This window comes from Spathaspora passalidarum (genome assembly GCF_000223485.1).
Source record: "Spathaspora passalidarum NRRL Y-27907 unplaced genomic scaffold SPAPAscaffold_1, whole genome shotgun sequence".
Lineage (NCBI taxonomy): Eukaryota > Fungi > Ascomycota > Pichiomycetes > Serinales > Debaryomycetaceae > Spathaspora > Spathaspora passalidarum.
This window is the reverse complement of record NW_006767425.1, coordinates 1,560,010-1,580,151: the sequence shown is the minus strand read 5'-3', so window position 1 is coordinate 1,580,151 and position 20,142 is coordinate 1,560,010. Positions and strand designations below refer to the sequence as shown.

The window sequence follows — 20,142 nt, the reverse complement described above, 5'->3', positions numbered from 1 at the left end:
TTCAGATGCACCATCCTATTTCACTCGATACTTTTCCGAACCTGAAAATGAAGATAAGGTGCTTTTCTTTGATAGGAACCCGGAAATTTTTGAATTAATTTACAATCACTTACAGGGATACTCTATAAGCATCGACAATGATTATCAATTCATGCATCTTTGGTCGGATTGTTTTTACTTTGGATTGAAAAATTTACAAAGTATCTTGACTGAACAGGAAATATTTGCCAGTGTTGGCGGTGTATCTTTCAAGATACCCAAGGTGTTATTTGGCCATTCTGAAGGGAATTATCCAAATTATTTCACGATGAACTACGACAGAATGTTGATGGATAATATCCTCATTGTTGAGCAACAGAAAATGTTGAGACCTCCTCCACAAAGACCAGCCAATGTTGCCAATAGGTCTCCCAAGCTATTCAGTGACTTGCTTGAGTTGTTACGTGGAAATGAAGAAGTAATCGCCTCAGACAACCACCGCAAGTTACTCATCCGTGAATGTAGATATTACCGATTCTTGGAATTGGAACAAAGAATTCTCAAACATAACATTATAACATATCAAGGAGAACCTGCCATTGTGATAAACTTACTCGACTTGACTCGTAAGGGTATACTTAACATCTCACCACCTGATAAAAAAACAGAAACTCCATTGCTTTATACTCGTCCATATATTCCTAGGGAACCATCGCGATGCTTAATTGTCCAAATTGATGAACCAGAAAATAGTCAAATCAAATTAATTTTGAACAAACTGACGGGATTACCTACTGTGAAAATAACCAATAAGTTGTGTACTAAAATCACGCAAACTTTCAAGGACTACCTCGAAAGTGCTATCACCACTGGGTTGAATCTGGATACACCAGCAATCACGTTTTTTGCCGGGTTCAAAGATTCAAAATGCACCGTTAATGGACAACCAGTTAAGGATAATTGGATTGAAGAGCTATTAGGTGTGTCCGAAGACAATCCTACCAAGAAGAGGAAAAAATCCGACGATGGCGAAGCTAAAGGTGATATTATTGCTTTTAGATTGAAAAGATCGATGTGGAAGCTTATGATGAGAGGCTCATTTTCTCGATTACACGCTGTATCTGTAGAAGCATTTACTGATGTTTCAAATTCAGAAACTATCGATTTCTTGTGAATTGAAAAAGTAGAGTATATAGTTGTATATTAAAACATGACAAACATGGTATAAAATTTTACTGGTTGTAAATTAGCGAAATATACCGCATCTTTGACCAAATTAGTTTAACCTGTCATACTTTCTAATTTCTACAAGTAAATATCACAATGAAACTTTGTAATTAATATATTAATATCTATGCTCGTTTAAGATTTAACCCTCCATATAAATACCTACCAACAAAACTAATAATCCATCCTACACCAGCACAACAAGTTAGGAACACCACTAAATTATCATAGCTTTTTCTCGTACCGGAATTTGTTATAGCCCCCGAAATAGGAATAGCAAACAAGTCACCAATCGATAAGATGAAAAATGCTGTTCCTAACCCTTTACCGATTTCACTTGTGGGTATAATTGATGCCACCAAACTGGCGGATAAACTTAATACTGACCCACTTGAAAACCCAAATGCGGCTGCAAATACGAACAATGCTTGTAAGTGATGTCCAAATGGCAACCAAATGATTGTGAATGCTATTATTGAGAATGTGTTTATCATGCAGAAAGTATTGAATCTACCGAGATAATTGTCGGCTAAGATACTGGGGATAATTCTACCGGGTATACTGAAACAGTTGAACACCACTACTAGTAAATATGAATCTGAGTCGGAGAATCCTCGTGATGTTGAGTATGAAGATATAACCACAAGTGTGATTAAAAATGCAAGACCGTTAAACAAAAGTCCAAAAACAATGACGGAGAATAAACCATGATGGAACAAGATTTTGAAATCGACTGAACCAACGATTTGTTTGAATATACTTTCGTCACTCTCTTCTTTAAATTCTTCATGTCTATCATTTACCAATAACCAACCCGTAACCAAAAAAAACAAACATATGAATGCTCCAATTCTTAGAGTCCATCCAAATCCGACCTTGCCAAATAAGCTTCTGAAAATTAATGGCAATACCACTCCACCTATTCCACCACCAGTATAGGAAGCACCAATGGCCAATGCCCTCTTTTTCAAGAAATAATGACTAAGACATGAGACAAAAGGACCAAACGTGAATGCTGCTCCCAATCCCGTAAGTATTCCATAACTTAATATAAATTGATATACCTTGGTACAGAAACTGGTAAGTATAAGCCCGACAGTCATAACCACGGTACCAAATGCAATAGGAATCTTACAACCTACTTTATCGAATATCGGTCCCGATATTAATGTCATTCCAAATGCAAAGAAGTTATATACGGAAAAAATCCAACCCACCGTGGATGGAGGTATATCCTTTAATGTGTTTTGTAGTAAATATGTTTGTAGAACCCCTCCTGAGTTTACAAAACCCAAAGAACCAATCATACCGAAGAATGACCCAAATAAGACCAATAAAGATCGTCTATTCCACCCATCGGAAAACTTATGGGGATCGTCAAGTTGTTCATGACGCGAGAGAAAAGTTGAGGTCCGTACAACTGTATGAGTACTTGTATGAGTTGTACTTCTCTCTATAGACGTGTTTGAAGGCAGTACTTGTAGTTCATTTTCAATATTATCCATAGATTTTTCGGTCGCCATGTGAAATGTACCCTTGTGTTGTGATGTGAAGCGTTATTCCAACTAAAATTCCAATGGTATTGTTCTAGATATTTAGCTAGCAATATATATTGAAAAAGTCTTACTTTTTTTCTTTTTTTTTTTTTTTTCCTTTTGTCCCAAGATGATGATCGGGGTAAGGCCCGAGTCACTATCCGAGACATCAAAATCCGCTCTATTGTAATGTGCGCATTTGCTTAATATGGAAACATATTTCCACCATCGGAAATACCATACAGCCAACCACCAGGCTATGCCAAGAGCACCCCTTATGTGGAGAAGGGAAAGGGAAAATGTTAATATCTTGCATTGATCTGCATATGACAGCGTAAACCTTACAGGTCCGACTAACACTTTCTGGCAAAATATTCTTATATTCTATACATTCTATACAAAAGTAGAGTCATTTGATCCCAGACAAGTAATCTCCGTTTTGTCAAATTCCGTATTATGTTTCCGTTCATAAGATCTAATTGCACTGGACAATAAATCCATGGACCACATAATAAGTAACAAACCATACCAAAATGCAATCACCCACTCAAAAATGGCACTCCTACTTTTATGCCCAATACGCATATAATATCCAAAACAAACAGCTAATGCAACAGCAGTGGCTACCCAAACGACCTTTAATCCAAATGCAACCATATACAAATTCAGCCATTTATGGTGACCAAATATCACAAAGTCATGATGAGGATCAAGTTTATCGGGATGAGTTCCAAACATAAATGAAATTAGAAAGTCAAAAACACAAGCTAAAAAAACACAGATTATGAATATTCCCACGAAGGAAATATGTACTTTTGGAAATGCAGAAGTATTAAAGATTGATGTGAATAAAATCCCCAATTGACCAATAGTGGCAAACACCATGCTAACTATAGCGAATCTCTGTTGAACTTTCAGGATATAAGATTGGATCTTGCCATGAGTTCTCAAGTAGTACGCTACTACTAACGTGCACACAAAGAATATCGCTTGAAATCCACTGCATGCGATGAATAATGGCTGTAAATTTGTTGCGGCTATGCTTGAAATGTAGACTGGATTTTGATATTTTGTCATGAATGAGTATATTGGTCTACCTTGAGCGCCCCAACATGCTAACAATGCGATCAACATCCCCCACCATACTACTAGACTTACAAGTGGCAATAAATACCAATGTATTATAGTAAATCTAACACGGTTCGTCTTCATACTGATTTAAAGAAAAAGAACATGACATTAAAGAAATCTTGTCAACATCAACTTACGTTTGCTTGCGGTTCTATCGGAGTTAAATATTGACAGACAAAAAAAAAAAGCAATGTAACAGCCGAAAATTTTTTTTTCAAAGCCTCTAGAAAAGAAATGACTGTTTTGATTTCCGTCATGCGACTTCTTTTTTTATTTTTTTTTGCAGTAATTGTAACATCATATATAGTGTAACTGAAATATTATTTATCCTCTATAAACTGGTTTCAATCTTGGCTATCCTTTCCAATAAGTTCTTTTTACCACTTTCATTGACTTTCATTAACTCCAAGCTAAGTTCAGTTAATTTTGCAATTCGAGCTTCAACTAACAAACTTATCAGATGATTAATGGCAAAATTGACTTTAAGATATTTTAGCAAATTCAAAATCAATAATAAATTACTATTGAACTCCTCTAGGCGCGTTTGATCATTTGTTTCAATTAAATGTCGTAATGACATAATATTAAACTTAATAACGTTAAATAATTGAATAAACCAAAATAAATTCGACGTAATTGAAAGTTTCGTATTTGATTTTTGTCTGTCAGAACTGGATATTAATAATGTAAATGAATTAGACAAATATTGCAATGTGAATTGAAATGATTGACTGTCGGACACTTGATCTAATTCAATAAGTAGATAATAATATTGCATATTGATCCAAGATATCAAATCAGAAATATCGCTGGATTGATGTATAACTTTGCTGGAACTGATTCTCCATTTCTCAAGTTCACCCGATAATTCATGAAGATCAGATTTGCTTTGGGTTAAGTTCAAATGAAGAATAGTTTGTTTCAATTTAGACAATTCGATATTCTTATTAACCAAGGGTAAACTCTCTTCTTCGTACAACTTGATAGTGAGAGGATATTCCACTTGTAAATATTCATAACTTGGAAACTGGGATGGTTTCTTTAGTAGCAAGCTAATTTCCTTGTCGAGATTATGAATTGTCCAGACAATTCTTTGCTGAAGTAAATCTTTTGAAGTATACATATCCCACTTAATTACTGCTCTATTCAACACCCCAATTAAGTTCCAACACAAGTCTCGATTGACTGAAGTAATTGCGTGAATAGTTAATAAAAGCAACAATTTTAAGTTTTCAATATCAAACTTTGCATCAACACCATTTACAATCGATTCTATATTCTTTTCCTTGAAATACTCATTATAATACTTTGTATTACATTTAGAATCATAAATTAAACATCCAATGCTCATTAACAAATAGACATCTAAATTTAAAATTGTCTCTTTGGAAAATTCAATTTTCTTAAATGCAGATAAAAAATCCGTCCGGTTAATAAAGGGATATCGATAACTGTAATTTTCAAAATAATTTAAAACAAAAATCAAAGGTAAATCGTCATATATAGCTTTCATAGTAATGAACTCTGATTCGCTTGATATCGTCAGTAGAGTAGGTATAACCTGCGTCTCGGATTCACTGGATAACAAGGAAGATACCGACACTAACTTATTAGCCACAACACTTTCAACAGGTTCAGCTTCCGCTGGTTTTGTTCTTTTCCTCCTCTTGTTTGACCTATTTATATATTCACATTCCGAAGTAGTCCTTACACAGTTTGAACATTTGGGGTATTCTCGGGAACATTTCTTTTTCAACCGATAACATCGATTACAATTACTTGAATGATGCGTGCCTATAACCTGGTTCGGCTCAGTCGGTACTTCTTTATTATATATGAACTTTACATCAGTATTAGTTGTAGTGGTTTGACTTGGTTCTGGTGACTTTTGTACGGGGTTTTGTACGGAGTTTGCCGGTGGGTCCACTTTTGGGACAATTTCACTACGCAAATTAGATTGATTCAGTTGAACACTAGCAGTGATAGGATTCAATCTGAATTTGCCAGTGATTGTCCCATTTCCCATCAGTTTATTATAATAAAAATCCATAGTTAATCACAGGTGTTTCCGCCTCTGGGTTGTTTACTAGATGGTTATAAACTATGGCTTGCAAAAAAAAAAAAATTTAAATGATTCGCAAAAATATGTTCTTTGATGGCGGCCCTTGCCGTGTCGGCCTTTGTCTGGTGCGGGAAACAACAATTTTATTATGCGATGTCACGTGATACGGAAATAAATAAGTGGCGTTTTGCCTATTCTGGTAATTTGCTCTGGCGGGAACAATGAGCAAACAAACGGCTCCGAAGGGTTTTGAAATACAGAGCAAAGTCCGGACTATTTCAAATGAGGACGGCCAGAAACTGGCCCAACGACTGTCGAATTTCAGGAAATGTATTAACCAGTAAAAATCATTAAAGCCATTAATTGGCTGGTCAATTTTTGGGTTTTACATGTCCTTCTTGCAGTGATAGAATTTCCTAGTTGATTCAACTCTTTGCTAAGAAGTATGATTTGTACTGAGACAGTCTGCGCTAAGAATATCTGTAACTGACTCGATAAAAATAATTGAAAAATCAATTTTACCCCTCTTGAAGATATTGTTCAGTTTATAATTCTTTTGCGAATCGGATTGGCTGCAAAAAAATTTTTGGAAAGGTGAAAATAATACCCCGAGTTCCTGCAAAAGTACAATAAAAGCGGAATTGGGCAAAGACGAAGCACGAGTTAATATAAAAATATGAAAGGGAAGAAATTAAAGGCATAATATAAAGAATAATCACATTTCTAGATTGGAAGTAAGAGCAATAGGCAGCTTTTGGAAACACGCCGCAAAATGAACTACTTGCAGCTTCTAAAATGTAGCAAATATTAAACCACTTGCAGGTTGACCGATTCGAAAAAACTTGGTAAAACCAACAAACCACCAATTTCTCTAAACTAAGTAGTACTTGTCATCAACGATAAATCTTTTCAATATTGGGTACTTTCCAAATCTAAATAAACTTTGAATTTGCGCCGCGACTTCCGAATCAGTTTGAATTTCACCAGCAGTGCTCTTGTAGATTCAGCAAAAATTCTGCATATACCAAAAGCCAGAATTATTTTGGTATATATGTTAAGAAATATAAGCGGTTAATTGATTCATGTTTCAGTAAACTCTGGGGCAAACTAAGCACATTAAACTTATTTATTTGTTTCCCGATTATGGCTCGTACTGATAAATTAAGTAATAAGTTGTTTTTTTTTCTTAGGAGTAAACAATAATTTCAATGTTTGGCTGGTTGAATGGGGTTCACATCGGACTGAAAACTGGGGCTAAAGGGCAATTTAAACCCGTTCATTATTTAAATAAATGTTCTTGTATAGTATCTGGTTGACCACTTCGTATAATTATGAATTTGTTTCCAGGAGCTGAACGAAATGAAGTTTTTTGGGACGTTCGGAAGTTGATTCAAGTACTTCAACAGGCAAATCAATAAGAGAGCTGGTCCTCCTGCCATTTCTTTGGAGAGCTTGATACAGAAGTCCTGATGTCATTAAGAGACAAGCTTTCTTCAATCAAAGCAAAACAAATGTATAATCAGAGCTACGTAGAAATTAAATCAAAATATCATTGGATGTTTATTTAAAGTATGCCGACTGAAATTTTAGTTTTTTCTGCAATTTCGCCCAACACCCAGTCTTGTAACTCGACATAGAACAAGCATTATCCACACGCAAAATAATAGGCTGGGTTATGCTAGAATGGTTTACGATTAAGTAACATAATGTTAAAATTTTCTGTTCATATTTTATTTATTTGAAGAGCAAACATGACATTCCGTATGTTTCCTTTTTTTTTTGCAACCATTTAATACTCAAATCCCACTGACAAAGCAATTCATACGTAAATTTTCTGTGATAATTAACCTCAAACGAGTTTTACCTATTCTGGAAACTTAGTAAAATCAATTGAATCATTTGAATGTCTCTCAACAAAATAGTAGGTATTGTTTATAATAAATTGATTCAATCTTGGGCATTTCCCAAATCTAATTAAGTTTTGAATATAATTTGTTGCTCCTTTATCACCTCGGTTTTGCTCGCCATTGGTTCTGCTAATTCGTTCAAATCTATTAGGATTCCAGAATATACTTGTTTCTAGTGTGCTTGTTGAGAAGCATAACCTTGTGATTGACTGCTGTTCAAGCAAAAACATGGGTAAGGTAAATTCGTATCTTGGGCCATAATTAGATATTAAAACAAAAGAAAGCAATGAATTTGGATTTAGTTGCCCCAGAAGGTAATTTTCAAGCCCAAGGTTTGATGACAATACTAAATGCTTTAAATTTGTCATTTGCGAAAGGATCCATTTAAAATCGGAATAAATTGAACCATCACCCAAGTTGCGGTAAAGCTGAAGCTGGAAGGAAGTGATTTGATCTAATTTAAACAACCTTGCCAATAATTTGATGTCTAATTCTAATCTATCGGAAATAGTCAAACTTGTAACTTTGCAAAAGTTGTGGCTAAAATTTGACAATAGGTTGAGCGTAAAATTATCAATTTCAGAAAGCTCAACTTTTGCTATGTTTGAAAATTGTGATATAATGTCAACCTCTTCTGATAGTGGGCTGTCGATAGTTAATCTATTAACCAAAGATCTGTCTTGAGGTGGTTTTCTAAAACTTGGTAAATGAAAGTGGCTAATACCATCCGAATAAATGAAGTATTCTTCATCGAATGGATCCCCCTTAATAACAATGTGAGGAAATAGCTCTACTATATACATTTTTAAATATATTTCATCTTCATGCTCTATCCGAAACATAATTTGCTGAGTATATTTCATGTTGCGGTTAGGAATCACTTTTTTAAATTTTTTCTTATCGTTGACTATAGTGTAATTGTCATAAAATGATGTGTGTAGCTTGTTTGATAGGTAAATTCTGGGCCCACTATTATTCAAATATATGTTTTTGTATAGTTTTCGGGAGGCCAAATCACATAATTTTGAATTTAATAATCGAACCTGAACGATATCAAGTTGAGTAAGTTGGTTGATTATAAGTTCGAGAACCTCATCAGGGAGATCAAGAAGAGCGGGGGATTTCCTGCTCTTTGATTGATACTGGTGCTGCTGAAGTTCTAGAACCATGATGACTATATGTTTGAACCTTGTTCTGGTACCTACTGAAGTTTTGAAATTTTGCGTAGAAGTTAAGATGATTTGTTAAATATAAAATTGTTCGTTCAGTAATGAAGGAACATCCAGCACACATAAATGCTGCACGTGAGCAACAATATGAGCTGTTACATATCAGTCTATCAAATCACACAGAGACGACGACTATTACGCGTCTCCACTTCCAACCTAATTTAGTTAAATTCACTGTCGTAAATTTTACCCTGCTGCCGAGGCAAAAAAATAGAAACAATGACCCAATAAAATCGTCGTTTTCGCAACCGTCTAATCTTATAATTCTGGGGTGCCAACGTTGTAATGAATTGGATTTTGTAGGTTATGAATATATGGAAAGGTTGAAAAATTAGTCTTTGCTGTACTATAATGGAAATTTGGTGAATCATTTGATCCATTTCTATGTCTCTTAACAAAATAAAACTTGTTATTCAAAACGAATTCATGTGATTTTTGGGGAGGGTGGAGGTTCCAAACCTCATCAAGTTTTCTATTTTCTGCAATGAATCTGGATCATTATGACCTTGTAAGTCGTATTTCTTGTAAACTTGGACAAAACATCTTACATCCTCAAATTCGAGGGCTGATTTGTGAGTTGAGCTATGCACCCTCGTGATTAATACCTGTTCGAGTAGGATGCTTCATGTTCCAATTGGGGGGGGGGGTTGTTTATTTTATCTTTGTGATATCATTGACTATAGACAAGTTCCTATGAAACTGTGTATAAAATCTGCTTGATAGTAAAATTTGGTATACACCATTTTTTCAAGTATATATTCCTATATAGCTTTCGGGTCGTCAAACGGTATAACCTTGAATGGATTAATTGAAGCGATAGAGGTTAAATTGAAGGATAAGAATAAGATCAAGAAATTGGTTGTATGGTTCCAGAACAGGGCCAGGGGAAGGCTTTTATTTAATGTTGTTTAAGTTCTGATACCATAGCGACTACTGTTCAATCAACTTATGATATAATTCTAAATTTTGTGAGTTAATTAAAAACACTTATTCAAATTCCCTTCACGATTAAGAATTTGCATCCTACGATTCATTTTACTTACAATAATTTTGTTGTTTCAAAATGAGCCACATTTCTATGTACAGCTAAATTCTATTTACAAATGGTTATTTACTTAGCTTTGTTGAGCCTCACTATTTTCCTGTTGTTGTCTTAATGCTTCAAATTCAGCTCGAGCCTTTTCTCTTACTAAATCTAACATAACAGTTTGATATTTTGGATTATAAGTAGGTAAATTAAAATGTTCTACTAAGTCTTCTCTCCAATATTTATCATCACCTCTTCTCCAATCATTTTCCCATAACAACTTAGTATCCTCTAATTGAAATTCATCAATTACATGAGACAAATCAGCAACCGCTTCTTGTGAATAAGTTGGTCTATATTGACCGGAATACCAAATATTTCCATCGTCATTCTTTTTTCTCATTGCTTGTGCTTCTTTCTTTTGTTCAACATCTCTAACTTTTCTTAATTGAACCAAACCTTCATATGCTGCATTTGAGTATTCAAAATTGGCAAAATTGGCAATGCACATTATTTTCCACAAATCGTTTCTTCGTGAAGGCTTTCTATTTTGCCAATTTGGTGCAACAAACTGTTCATCGATTTGATCTTGATGGTAAGCTGGAACTTTGGAATATAATACTTGTCCCGAGAATAAGTTTTTGAATAAGAAGATTTGTGGTGCAAAGCCTAACTTGTCTAATTCTTCAGCTGATTTGTCACCTTGTGCTACTCTAGCTCCTAAGATTTTTCTGGCTTTGAGTTGAGCAACTAAGTGCTTTCTCATATTCTTTTCAGCTCTCGTACGCATAACCATTTTGACTGTCTATTTACTGAACTGAAGGGGTATTGGAGGGTAGTCTTTACCTGTTTAGAATTTTTCACTTTAATTCTCACAAAAATTTTTCTAAAGGTCGTGTGGAGTGCACAAAAATAGTGAGGATTTGAAGATAGTAGAAGTGATAACAAAAAGTTGACAGCATCTTTACAACCAGGCAGAAAGTTCACACATATGCAATGCCAATCCTAGTATTATTATCGTACCTATGTGTTCTACTATTGATGTTCATATGGGGATACATCTTCATATATAACAAGAATATAATTCAACGATATTCCAATTTCTTGCATATACCACGATCCCAAATCAATGAATATTTAGACAGCATCCTACACAAGAAGTATGGGTTGAATATTATACGAGTTAATATTGAAGAGAATAGCGAGGATGATTCTGATACCAAGCCAGCACAATCACGAGGAGAAAGAGAAGGGGCGAAGAATATGATAATTGGTGTGTTATTTAGTATGACCCTTGCATTAAGTATAGGACTAGTAATTTTAATGATGTGTGAATTGGGAGATTATTTAGAAGTGGAAGTGAGGTTAACATTATTTAAATTCACAATTGATACTTTAATGCTTTTGCTTATATTTATGTTGCCATTTTGCATCATTAGTTTGTTCATGGTTCAAGAGTTGGCATCATTCACTAGATCAAAACGGAAATCCGTGGTTGCGGTTGCATTATTTATAATCTGGTTTGTTATATTACATAAATGTGGTGATTTAACTCATCAATTTAGTCCACGTGCAAGCAAGGACGATAGTACCAGAAATTTAATCGAACGGAAGGTTAATGAAATTTCAATTGTTGGAATTACAATTTTAGCCATCTTATCAGGAATCGGTTGTACTTCAACCCCATATCGAGTATTCAACATAGAAAGATTAATTACTCGTCGAGTTAATCAAGATTTTGTTGAATCAAACAAGAAGAAAGAACTCGGTGAAAGTGATATCAATACTGCAATTCAGTATTTTAATAATACCACTTCATTATTAAGTAAACGGAAAATGGAATTGACTAAATTAACAACTCAAGATGGTAAAGTGTATAATATGCCAGATATCGATGTTTCTCGTGACAATATACTTATTCCGAAGAGGAAAAATTTGACTTCTTTTATGCATAGGGTTCAATCATTCACAACTTTACCAATGTCCAGTAATAACAGTGAAGAAACAGAATTATCTAAGGAAGTTGAATCATTAAAGACTTTACGAAACAATCTTTACGACGATATAACAAAAATTACTGGTAAATATTTACGACAACAGCAACAAAACCAAGGCGGCGCTACCATATTGACCAAATTATTTTATTTGGGAAATATTGCATTTGGAGTTTATTGTGTTTATCGTATCATTAATGTACTCGCTATAAAATTGCCATTATTATACCTTTATGGTGGATATAGTGAAGATGATTTGGAAGATGAAACAAGAAGTAAAGATGCTATTGCAATTACAATAGCAGGATTAATTTTAACGATATTTAAGAATTTACCAATATCAAAAGCACAACTAGTCAACCAGTTAAGTTTTGTGATCTCGGGAGGGTTATTCATATGTTCATTTAATAATGTCTTAATTACATTCAAATCGTTTTCTCGATTTTTTGTTGGTTCTTCGTCCAACACAACCAAGAATTGGTTGAAACATTTAATAATTGGAGAATTAATTGGAATTTATGTTATTGCTACGGCATTGTTAATTAGAACCAACTTACCTACAAATTTGTCAAATCAAATTTCAAAAATCTTATCACTTTCAGGAAGTTCAAATAAGCGAAATGCTAACGCCGAAGTTTTATTTATTGATAACTGGTTTGATAAAATTTTTGCAATTTCTTGTGTTGTTACTATGATTGTTTTGATTATTAAAAAAGTTAGTGAGGAGGATGAGCTGGATCCATATAGGACAGAAGAGTATGATGAAGAGCTGTTCATGGAAGATACTGAGTATAAATTGGCATAGTATAGATTTTATAGAGATAGTAACATGTAATTAAACTAGAGAAAAGAATGCGCAAAAAGAGTATTTTCAGCGCAATATGCTATTTCCCAAAGACATCTTTGCCGCTAAGAGGGGAAAATGCTAGCAAAGTAGTTCACATGCAAACTGGCTAGTGTAAAAAGACCTTAATGTCTGTACGTTGCTATGTTCGGTAAAGAATATTCAAAAAGTTATTTTGCTAATAACTTCCTATTAAATATCGATAACTTTTACTAGATTTGAACTAGTTTGAAAAAGCGGGTTATATAGACGAGCTCTCTGCTAAAAATATTTAGACTGAGAACATACGATACTTGCCCCTTATTTATAGATTTCGACATGCCAATGGGCTAAGCCATTGTTCCTTACTCCTTAAATGTCAAAAATATTTTTGCCATCAATATCACAAAAGGTGCATATGACATAAGAATTTGTTGAGAATTCGATTGCCGACTTTGCCGGAGATACAGTTATATGTCAAGAGCACTGCTGGTATTCGCCTATTGCTGATTTCGGGTAAAATAGTGAAAAATTCACGAGCTTCATATCTTAAAGGTGGGGAAAAACTTTATGGGTTTTTTATTATCCGCGCATTATACCCTTGTGGGGTAACGATAAAAAGCACATGGATCCTGTTTGCCACGTTATCTATAAATACGTCATAAAATATTCTTTCAATTGTAATGAATTAAACGCAGTCAAACGATAAACCCTAAACATGTCTGTAACGTTAACCCACGAATCTCAACAGAATCCTGAAAAATTCAGGGTTCCTTTCAAAGTTGCCAATCGAGTACTTGGCCCTAATCAAACAATTCCTCATAATGAAAAATTAAAGCCTTTGAAAACTCTGTCGAAAGTTCTTATTATCGGTGCAGGATTTGGTGGTATGGCTGCTGTAATTTCTACTTTGGAGAAATTAAAAGAACCAGATGTAATGGTATTTGAACGGCTTGATAACTTTGGTGGGACTTGGTATGCCAACACCTATCCTGGGATTGCATGTGATATTCCTGCTTTATGGTACTCTTTTTCATTTGAATTGACCAATAACTGGAGTCGTGTTCAACCTCCAGGTCACGAAATTGAAGAATATATTTTGCGAGTGGCAGACAAATACAAGTTAAGGGAAAAGACTAGGTTTAGTACTTCTGTTGAAAAATTAGAGTATGACGATAGTAGTGCAACTTGGAAGATCACAGCTCATGATGTTGCTACAGGTCGCAAGATTATCCATACTGCGAACATAGTTTTGTCGTGCCAAGGTGCTTTGGTATGTCCCAGACAACTTGAAGTTGATGGGCTTGAGAATTTCAAAGGAAAGTATATGCACTCGGCTATTTTTGATCATTCTGTTGATTTCAAAAATAAGAATGTTATTGTTGTTGGGAATGGTTGTTCTGCAAACCAATTGATTCCTTCTTTGCTTTCAGAAAAGTATAATGTTAAATCTATCAACCAAATAGTCAGGGCAAAACATTACATAGCTCCTCCTGTACCATGGATCTTATTTTACTTGTACAAGGCGTTAGCGTTTTCCCGGATTGGTTTACTTTTAGTTCGTTGGCTCGTGGTTTTAGTAGCTGAATCAAGATTTCCAATGTATAAAGGTGATGGTTTACTTGCTAGAATTGTCCGTTATATTAACACTCGAAGCGCTGTTAATTATATGAAAACTGCTCCTGCAAAATATCATGACATACTTATTCCTGATTTCAAAATTGGTTGCAAAAGAATAATCTTTGATTATAATTATATTCCTTCCTTGCACGACCCGCGAATTAACCTCCAAAATGAGCGTATTTCTAAAGTTGTCGAAGATGGGGTTATTCTTCAGAATGGCGACCATATTAAAGCCGATATCATCGTAGCTTGTACTGGGTATGACATTTCGAAGAATTTCTTGTCAAACTTTGATATTATTGGAAGAAACAAAACCAATATAAAAGAACTTTGGACTAAAGAGAGTCCAACTGCTTATCGTACCATGTTAATTAAAGATTGTCCTAACTTTTACATGATTGATGGTCCAAACATTGCTACTGGTCATTCCTCGGTGGTTATGGCTCTTGAAAATGCCTTGAACTATTATGCCAAGACAGCCAAGCCAATTCTTCAAGGAAAGGCAAAATCAATGGTGGTTAAAACAGAAGCATATTATGATTGGTTCAATTCCGTTCAAAAAGAATTAAAGAGAAGTATTTTTGGTACTGCTTTTGGCGGATGTGTATCATGGTATGGTGATGATAATCTAAATGCAACCACCTATCCATGGTCACAACTTAGTTTTTGGAAAATCACCAAATACCCCAATTACAATGATATCGTTTATGAAAACAATGACAAGAAAAATATGTGATAAAAGATTTTTTTTTATCTATAAGGTTTACATAGCTTGGTTGATATATATTTTTTAATATTGTTTTAATGACCAAGGTTGTAGATGTTACCAAAGGTTGTATTTGTAAACTCATGACCACCACATTTGAGATCGTATGAGAATGCGACGTACGTGCACTTACCACATTTATGAATCATCACAAATTTTTCAGGAGGTAATTTCGTGGACAATATACTTGGCTTTTTCCTCTCCTCACTCCCCCCTTCTTCCCCAATTGCCTCAATTGTTGTTACATTCAATATAACTCGCTTTATAAACTATAGATCGTTTGTTTCCCCAATTGTAAAGAACATATCGGTAAGAATGACTAGTACAACTACTGCGCAATCATTCTCCAGGGAAAAATTAGAACAAGCATTAAAGAGAAGATTTTTTTATGCCCCAGCTTTTGAAATCTACGGAGGTATTGCTGGTTTATTCGATTTCGGTCCTCCAGGATGTGCATTCCAAAATAACGTTGTTGATGCTTGGAAGAAGCATTTCATCTTGGAAGAAGACATGTTAGAAGTCGAAGCTACCATGTTGACCCCACATGACGTTTTGAAGACTTCTGGTCACGTCGATAGATTTTCTGATTGGATGCTTAGAGATTTGAAGACTGGTGAAATCTTTAGAGCTGACCATTTGGTGGAAGAAGTCTTGGAATCAAGATTGAAGGGTGATTTGGCTGCCAGAGGTCTTGAACACACCAAGCAAGAAAGTGAAGACAAGAAGAAGAGAAAGAAGAAGGTTAAGGAAATTAAGTTGGAAAAATTGGATGATGCTGTCGTGGAAGAATACGAACACGTCTTGGCCCAAATTGACGGTTACTCTGGTCCTCAATTGGGTGAATTGATTGAAAAGTACAATATCACCAACCCAGCTACCGGTGGTAAATTAGAACCACCAGTTGAATTCAACTTGATGTTTGATACCTTAATTGGTCCATCTGGTACTTTAAAGGGTTACTTGAGACCAGAAACTGCTCAAGGTCAATTCTTGAACTTTGCTAGATTATTAGATTTCAACAATGATAAGATGCCATTTGCCTCTGCCACCATTGGTAAGTCTTTCAGAAACGAAATTGCTCCAAGAGCTGGTTTATTGAGAGTCCGTGAATTCTTGATGGCTGAAATTGAACACTACGTTGATCCAAACGACAAATCTCACCCAAGATTCCATGAAGTTAAAGATATCAAGTTGAGATTCTGGCCAAAGGGTATTCAAGAACAAGGATCTACTGAAATCGTTGAACAAACTATTGGTGAAGCTGTTGCTTCTGGTATGGTTGACAATGAAACTTTAGGTTATTTCATTGCCAGAATTTACTTGTTCTTGGTCAAGATTGGTATTAACCCTCAAAGAATGAGATTAAGACAACATATGTCTAATGAAATGGCCCATTATGCCTCTGATTGTTGGGACACTGAAATTGAAACTTCTTATGGTTGGATTGAATGTGTTGGTTGTGCTGATAGATCTGCTTACGATTTGACTGTCCACTCTGCCAGAACTAACACCAAGTTAGTTGTTAGACAAACCTTGGATGAACCAATTACTGTTGAAAAGTTGGAAATTGAAATTGAAAAGAAGAAGTTTGGTCCAAGATTTAGAAAGGATGCCGCTACTGTTGAAAAATTCTTACTTGCTCAAACTGAATGTGAATTAGAAGAATTCGACAAGGAATTAAAGGCCAACGGCAAGATTGTCGTTACTATTCCAGGTATTGCCGAACCAGTTGAATTGGGTCCTGATTTAATCAAGATTGACAAGATCAAGAGAACTGAACACGTTAGAGAATACACTCCAAATGTCATTGAACCATCATTTGGTATTGGTCGTATCGTCTACGCTGCTTTGGAACATGCATTCTGGACCAGACCAGAAGATGAAGATAGAGGTGTTTTGTCATTGCCACCTCTTGTTGCCCCAACCAAGGTCTTGGTTGTTCCATTATCCAATAGTCCAGAACTTCTCCCAATTGTCAAGAAGGTTTCTGACTACTTGAGAAAGCAACATATTCCATTCAAAGTTGATAACTCTTCCGCCTCTATTGGTAAGAGATATGCCAGAAATGATGAATTGGGTACTCCATTCGGTATCACCGTTGATTTTGATTCTCTTAAGGATGAATCTGTTACTTTAAGAGACAGAGATACTACTAAACAATTGAGAGGTTCATTCCACGAAATTATCAAGGCTGTTAGAGAAATGTCTTATCACCATGTTTCTTGGGACGAAGCTACTACTAACCTTTCTGCTTTTGAAGGTCAAAGTCAAAGTGAAGCTTAGATTTTGGTTCTATAACTAAATAAAAATATTGAATTTTTTTTTTTCTTCTTTAACCAAAAATTTCTTGAAGGAATGCTTGGGCATTTGGCGCTCTACCTAACAACTCCTTCAAGTTGTCGATACTATCTCTAGATCCACCTCTAGTCAAAATGATATCTCTGTATCTAATACCACTTTCAACATTCATTGGATCTTTCTTGAAGAGGGTATAATAAATATCTGCAGCATAAACCAAGGAATACAAGTAACCATAGTAACCACTTTCATAGCCACCAGCAATGTGTCCAAATGAGGAATAACCCTTTGTTGGGTTATTGTCACTACTAATCAAGGTAATGTCTTCTCTTAAGCTATTCCATTTCTTGAATAAATCTAATTCGTCTAAATCCTTTTTATCCTTGATGGTATGAACTTGCATGTCAAAAATACCAAAGAATAATTGACGTAAGTTGAAAATACCAGTGTTGACATGTTTAGTTTTAATTAATTTGTCGACTAAATCATCATCAATTGGTTCACCGGTCTTGTAGTGAGATGATAAACCTTTAATTTCATCCTTAGACCAGGTCCAATATTCCAACATTTGTGAAGGAGTTTCAACAAAATCACGCTCGACCCTAGTACCATGGAATCTAGCATATCTAGTTTGAGAGATGATATTGTGAATACCATGACCCAATTCATGGAAAAAAGTGGTGACTTCATCATGTTTCAATAACGATGGTTTTTCAGGGGTTGGTTTGGTGAAATTACAAACCAACGCAGTGACTGGAGTATGACGAGTCTTTCCATCATCTTCTAAATAACCAGGACCTAATCCAAAGTTTGCTGCATGGCCATATTTACCTTCTCTTGGATGCAAATCAAAGTAGATCCAACCAATAAATTCTTGGCGTGGCTCGCCGTGCTTGATGTTCTTGTATACGGCGAATTGTTGAACATCTTCATGCCAAACTGCACCTTTAGCTGGCTTTTCAATTCTAACAAATTTAATATCAAAAATAGTTTCATAGAATCCAAGCATTTTGTTAACTGTAGATTCTAATGGGAAGTATTCTGCAATCTTGATATTATCAACACTATACTTCTTTTCTAATAACAATTCATTGTAATAAGCAGAATCCCAAGCATACACTTTATCTTCAGGTTCTAAGCCTCTGGATTTCAAGTCGTCGTTTTTCAATTTTAATAATTCTTCCAATTCAACCGTAGCAACTGGAGTCAACTTTGTTCTTAAATCAGACAAGAAATCTAAAACAACTTCCTTCTTTTTTGCCATTCTTTCTTCTAAAACAAAGTCGGAATAAGTGTCATATTCTAGTAATTGGCCCAATTCATATCTAACCTTGATGATTTGTTCTAAAATTGGTGCATTTTCAGAGCATCTGTTGTTGTAAGCAATATAGGCGGTCTTTCTAGTGTTTCCATTATGAGCATGTTTCAATAAAGGTAAAATATCAGGATACTTGAAAGTAACCTTCAATTTCTCTTCTCCATCTTGTTCAGCCTTGGAATACAGACCAATAACATCTTCAGGAACACCATCTAATTCCTTCTTGGTGAACAAGACAAATCCCTTTTCTTCATTCAAGTTTTTCGCAAATTGAACACTCAAATTACTCAATTCAACCTTTAACTTTTTGATTTTCTCTCTGGTTTCTTCAGGTAATGCCAAACCATTCCTTTTGAAGGCGGTAACAGATTTCTTCAAATATCTTTTAGATTCAGGGTCAATATCAGTGTCTTTCACTGCATCGTACAACTTTTGGAACACCTTGTAAACTTCAGGTCTTGACCATTCGGTAATGGAACTCTCTTCAATCAATTCTTCAGCCTTGGTAGAAGCGTCACGTAATTCCTTGTTGGTAGAAACATATTGGTAAAAAGTGACTTGCAGTTCAGGAAATGCGTCCTTGTTGTTCAATTCGGCAAATGGTTTCAAAAGGTTGTCTAAAGTTGGCTCTTCCGTAGCTGCAATTTTATCAAAAAGATTCTTTTGTTTTTCAATCAATTCATTGGCAGTTTTCAAGACATCTTCAGGAGTTTGTTCCCAGAGTGGGAAGTTTTGCTTGGCAGTTAATGCTTCAAAGTCAATTGACATTGTAGGGTGTGGGATAAAGAAGTAAAGAAGGGATTAGTGGGTAGTTTTTCTGTTGCCACAATTTTCCATGAGGGTTGAAAAGCGCGGGGTGGGGGGGACCACAACTCCCCAAACAGGAAATTTAGGAATTAAACTCATAACGTTTGCAAGCATGTTTAGAGCATTGAATGCAAGGGTAGGATAATCCTGGATTTAATTTACCGGTAAAATCTAGAATTAGTTATGTCTTGATTTGTAATTTAACACTCATCATGCTCGTGCTGTTCTTTATTTTGCAGAATGTTACCCAATATTCCATAAAATAAGAACTATTTCAATTTTTTTAACTGCTGTTTAAATACAAAGATTTCAAAGTAATTTAACTAAATATAGTATAGTTACAAGCTATATAACCATCTTTGGAAGGAATATTTCTCTGTTTGTTATTAATTATTGCAGTTGCAAAAATCACCTTC

The 20,142-nt window shown here is 35.0% G+C and overlaps 11 protein-coding genes across 11 annotated transcripts; 5 read left to right on the top strand and 6 right to left on the bottom strand. All coding sequences in view use genetic code 12, as the record gives it.

Moving 5' to 3' along the window:
* Positions 1–202: 202 nt before the first annotated feature.
* SPAPADRAFT_58590 (uncharacterized protein) lies at positions 203–1,153 on the top strand (the record flags this gene model as incomplete). Its single annotated transcript, XM_007372717.1, has 1 exon — positions 203–1,153. A coding segment is annotated over one exon (951 nt), but the record flags the coding sequence as incomplete, so codon positions are not given.
* A 178-nt stretch (positions 1,154–1,331) lies between these two features.
* On the bottom strand, positions 1,332–2,711 carry SPAPADRAFT_132466 (uncharacterized protein; the record flags this gene model as incomplete). Its single annotated transcript, XM_007372716.1, has 1 exon — positions 1,332–2,711. The coding sequence occupies one exon, from the start codon at positions 2,709–2,711 to the stop codon at positions 1,332–1,334; it is 1,380 nt and encodes a 459-aa protein (XP_007372778.1).
* Positions 2,712–3,134: 423 nt separating this feature from the next.
* SPAPADRAFT_130726 (uncharacterized protein) lies at positions 3,135–3,953 on the bottom strand (the record flags this gene model as incomplete). Its single annotated transcript, XM_007372715.1, has 1 exon — positions 3,135–3,953. The coding sequence occupies one exon, from the start codon at positions 3,951–3,953 to the stop codon at positions 3,135–3,137; it is 819 nt and encodes a 272-aa protein (XP_007372777.1).
* A 536-nt stretch (positions 3,954–4,489) lies between these two features.
* Positions 4,490–5,115, bottom strand: SPAPADRAFT_58588 (fungal specific transcription factor domain-containing protein; the record flags this gene model as incomplete). Its single annotated transcript, XM_007372714.1, has 1 exon — positions 4,490–5,115. A coding segment is annotated over one exon (626 nt), but the record flags the coding sequence as incomplete, so codon positions are not given.
* A 2,683-nt stretch (positions 5,116–7,798) lies between these two features.
* SPAPADRAFT_48363 (uncharacterized protein) lies at positions 7,799–9,010 on the bottom strand (the record flags this gene model as incomplete). Its single annotated transcript, XM_007372713.1, has 1 exon — positions 7,799–9,010. The coding sequence occupies one exon, from the start codon at positions 9,008–9,010 to the stop codon at positions 7,799–7,801; it is 1,212 nt and encodes a 403-aa protein (XP_007372775.1).
* Positions 9,011–10,112: 1,102 nt separating this feature from the next.
* On the bottom strand, positions 10,113–10,941 carry SPAPADRAFT_58587 (mitochondrial 54S ribosomal mL67 domain-containing protein; the record flags this gene model as incomplete). Its single annotated transcript, XM_007372712.1, has 1 exon — positions 10,113–10,941. A coding segment is annotated over one exon (487 nt), but the record flags the coding sequence as incomplete, so codon positions are not given.
* A 125-nt stretch (positions 10,942–11,066) lies between these two features.
* Positions 11,067–11,681, top strand: SPAPADRAFT_58586 (uncharacterized protein; the record flags this gene model as incomplete). Its single annotated transcript, XM_007372711.1, has 1 exon — positions 11,067–11,681. A coding segment is annotated over one exon (542 nt), but the record flags the coding sequence as incomplete, so codon positions are not given.
* A 244-nt stretch (positions 11,682–11,925) lies between these two features.
* On the top strand, positions 11,926–13,228 carry SPAPADRAFT_58585 (uncharacterized protein; the record flags this gene model as incomplete). Its single annotated transcript, XM_007372710.1, has 1 exon — positions 11,926–13,228. One exon carries the CDS (start codon positions 12,078–12,080, stop codon positions 12,894–12,896), a length of 819 nt encoding a protein of 272 aa, XP_007372772.1.
* A 404-nt stretch (positions 13,229–13,632) lies between these two features.
* Positions 13,633–15,273, top strand: SPAPADRAFT_48360 (flavin-containing monooxygenase; the record flags this gene model as incomplete). The annotated part of the gene is made up of 1 exon (XM_007372709.1): positions 13,633–15,273. One exon carries the CDS (start codon positions 13,633–13,635, stop codon positions 15,271–15,273), a length of 1,641 nt encoding a protein of 546 aa, XP_007372771.1.
* On the top strand, positions 14,718–19,702 carry GRS1 (glycine--tRNA ligase; the record flags this gene model as incomplete). Its single annotated transcript, XM_007372707.1, has 1 exon — positions 14,718–19,702. One exon carries the CDS (start codon positions 16,219–16,221, stop codon positions 17,584–17,586), a length of 1,368 nt encoding a protein of 455 aa, XP_007372769.1.
* PRD1 (metalloendopeptidase) lies at positions 17,636–19,687 on the bottom strand (the record flags this gene model as incomplete). The annotated part of the gene is made up of 1 exon (XM_007372708.1): positions 17,636–19,687. One exon carries the CDS (start codon positions 19,685–19,687, stop codon positions 17,636–17,638), a length of 2,052 nt encoding a protein of 683 aa, XP_007372770.1.
* Positions 19,703–20,142: the final 440 nt, after the last annotated feature.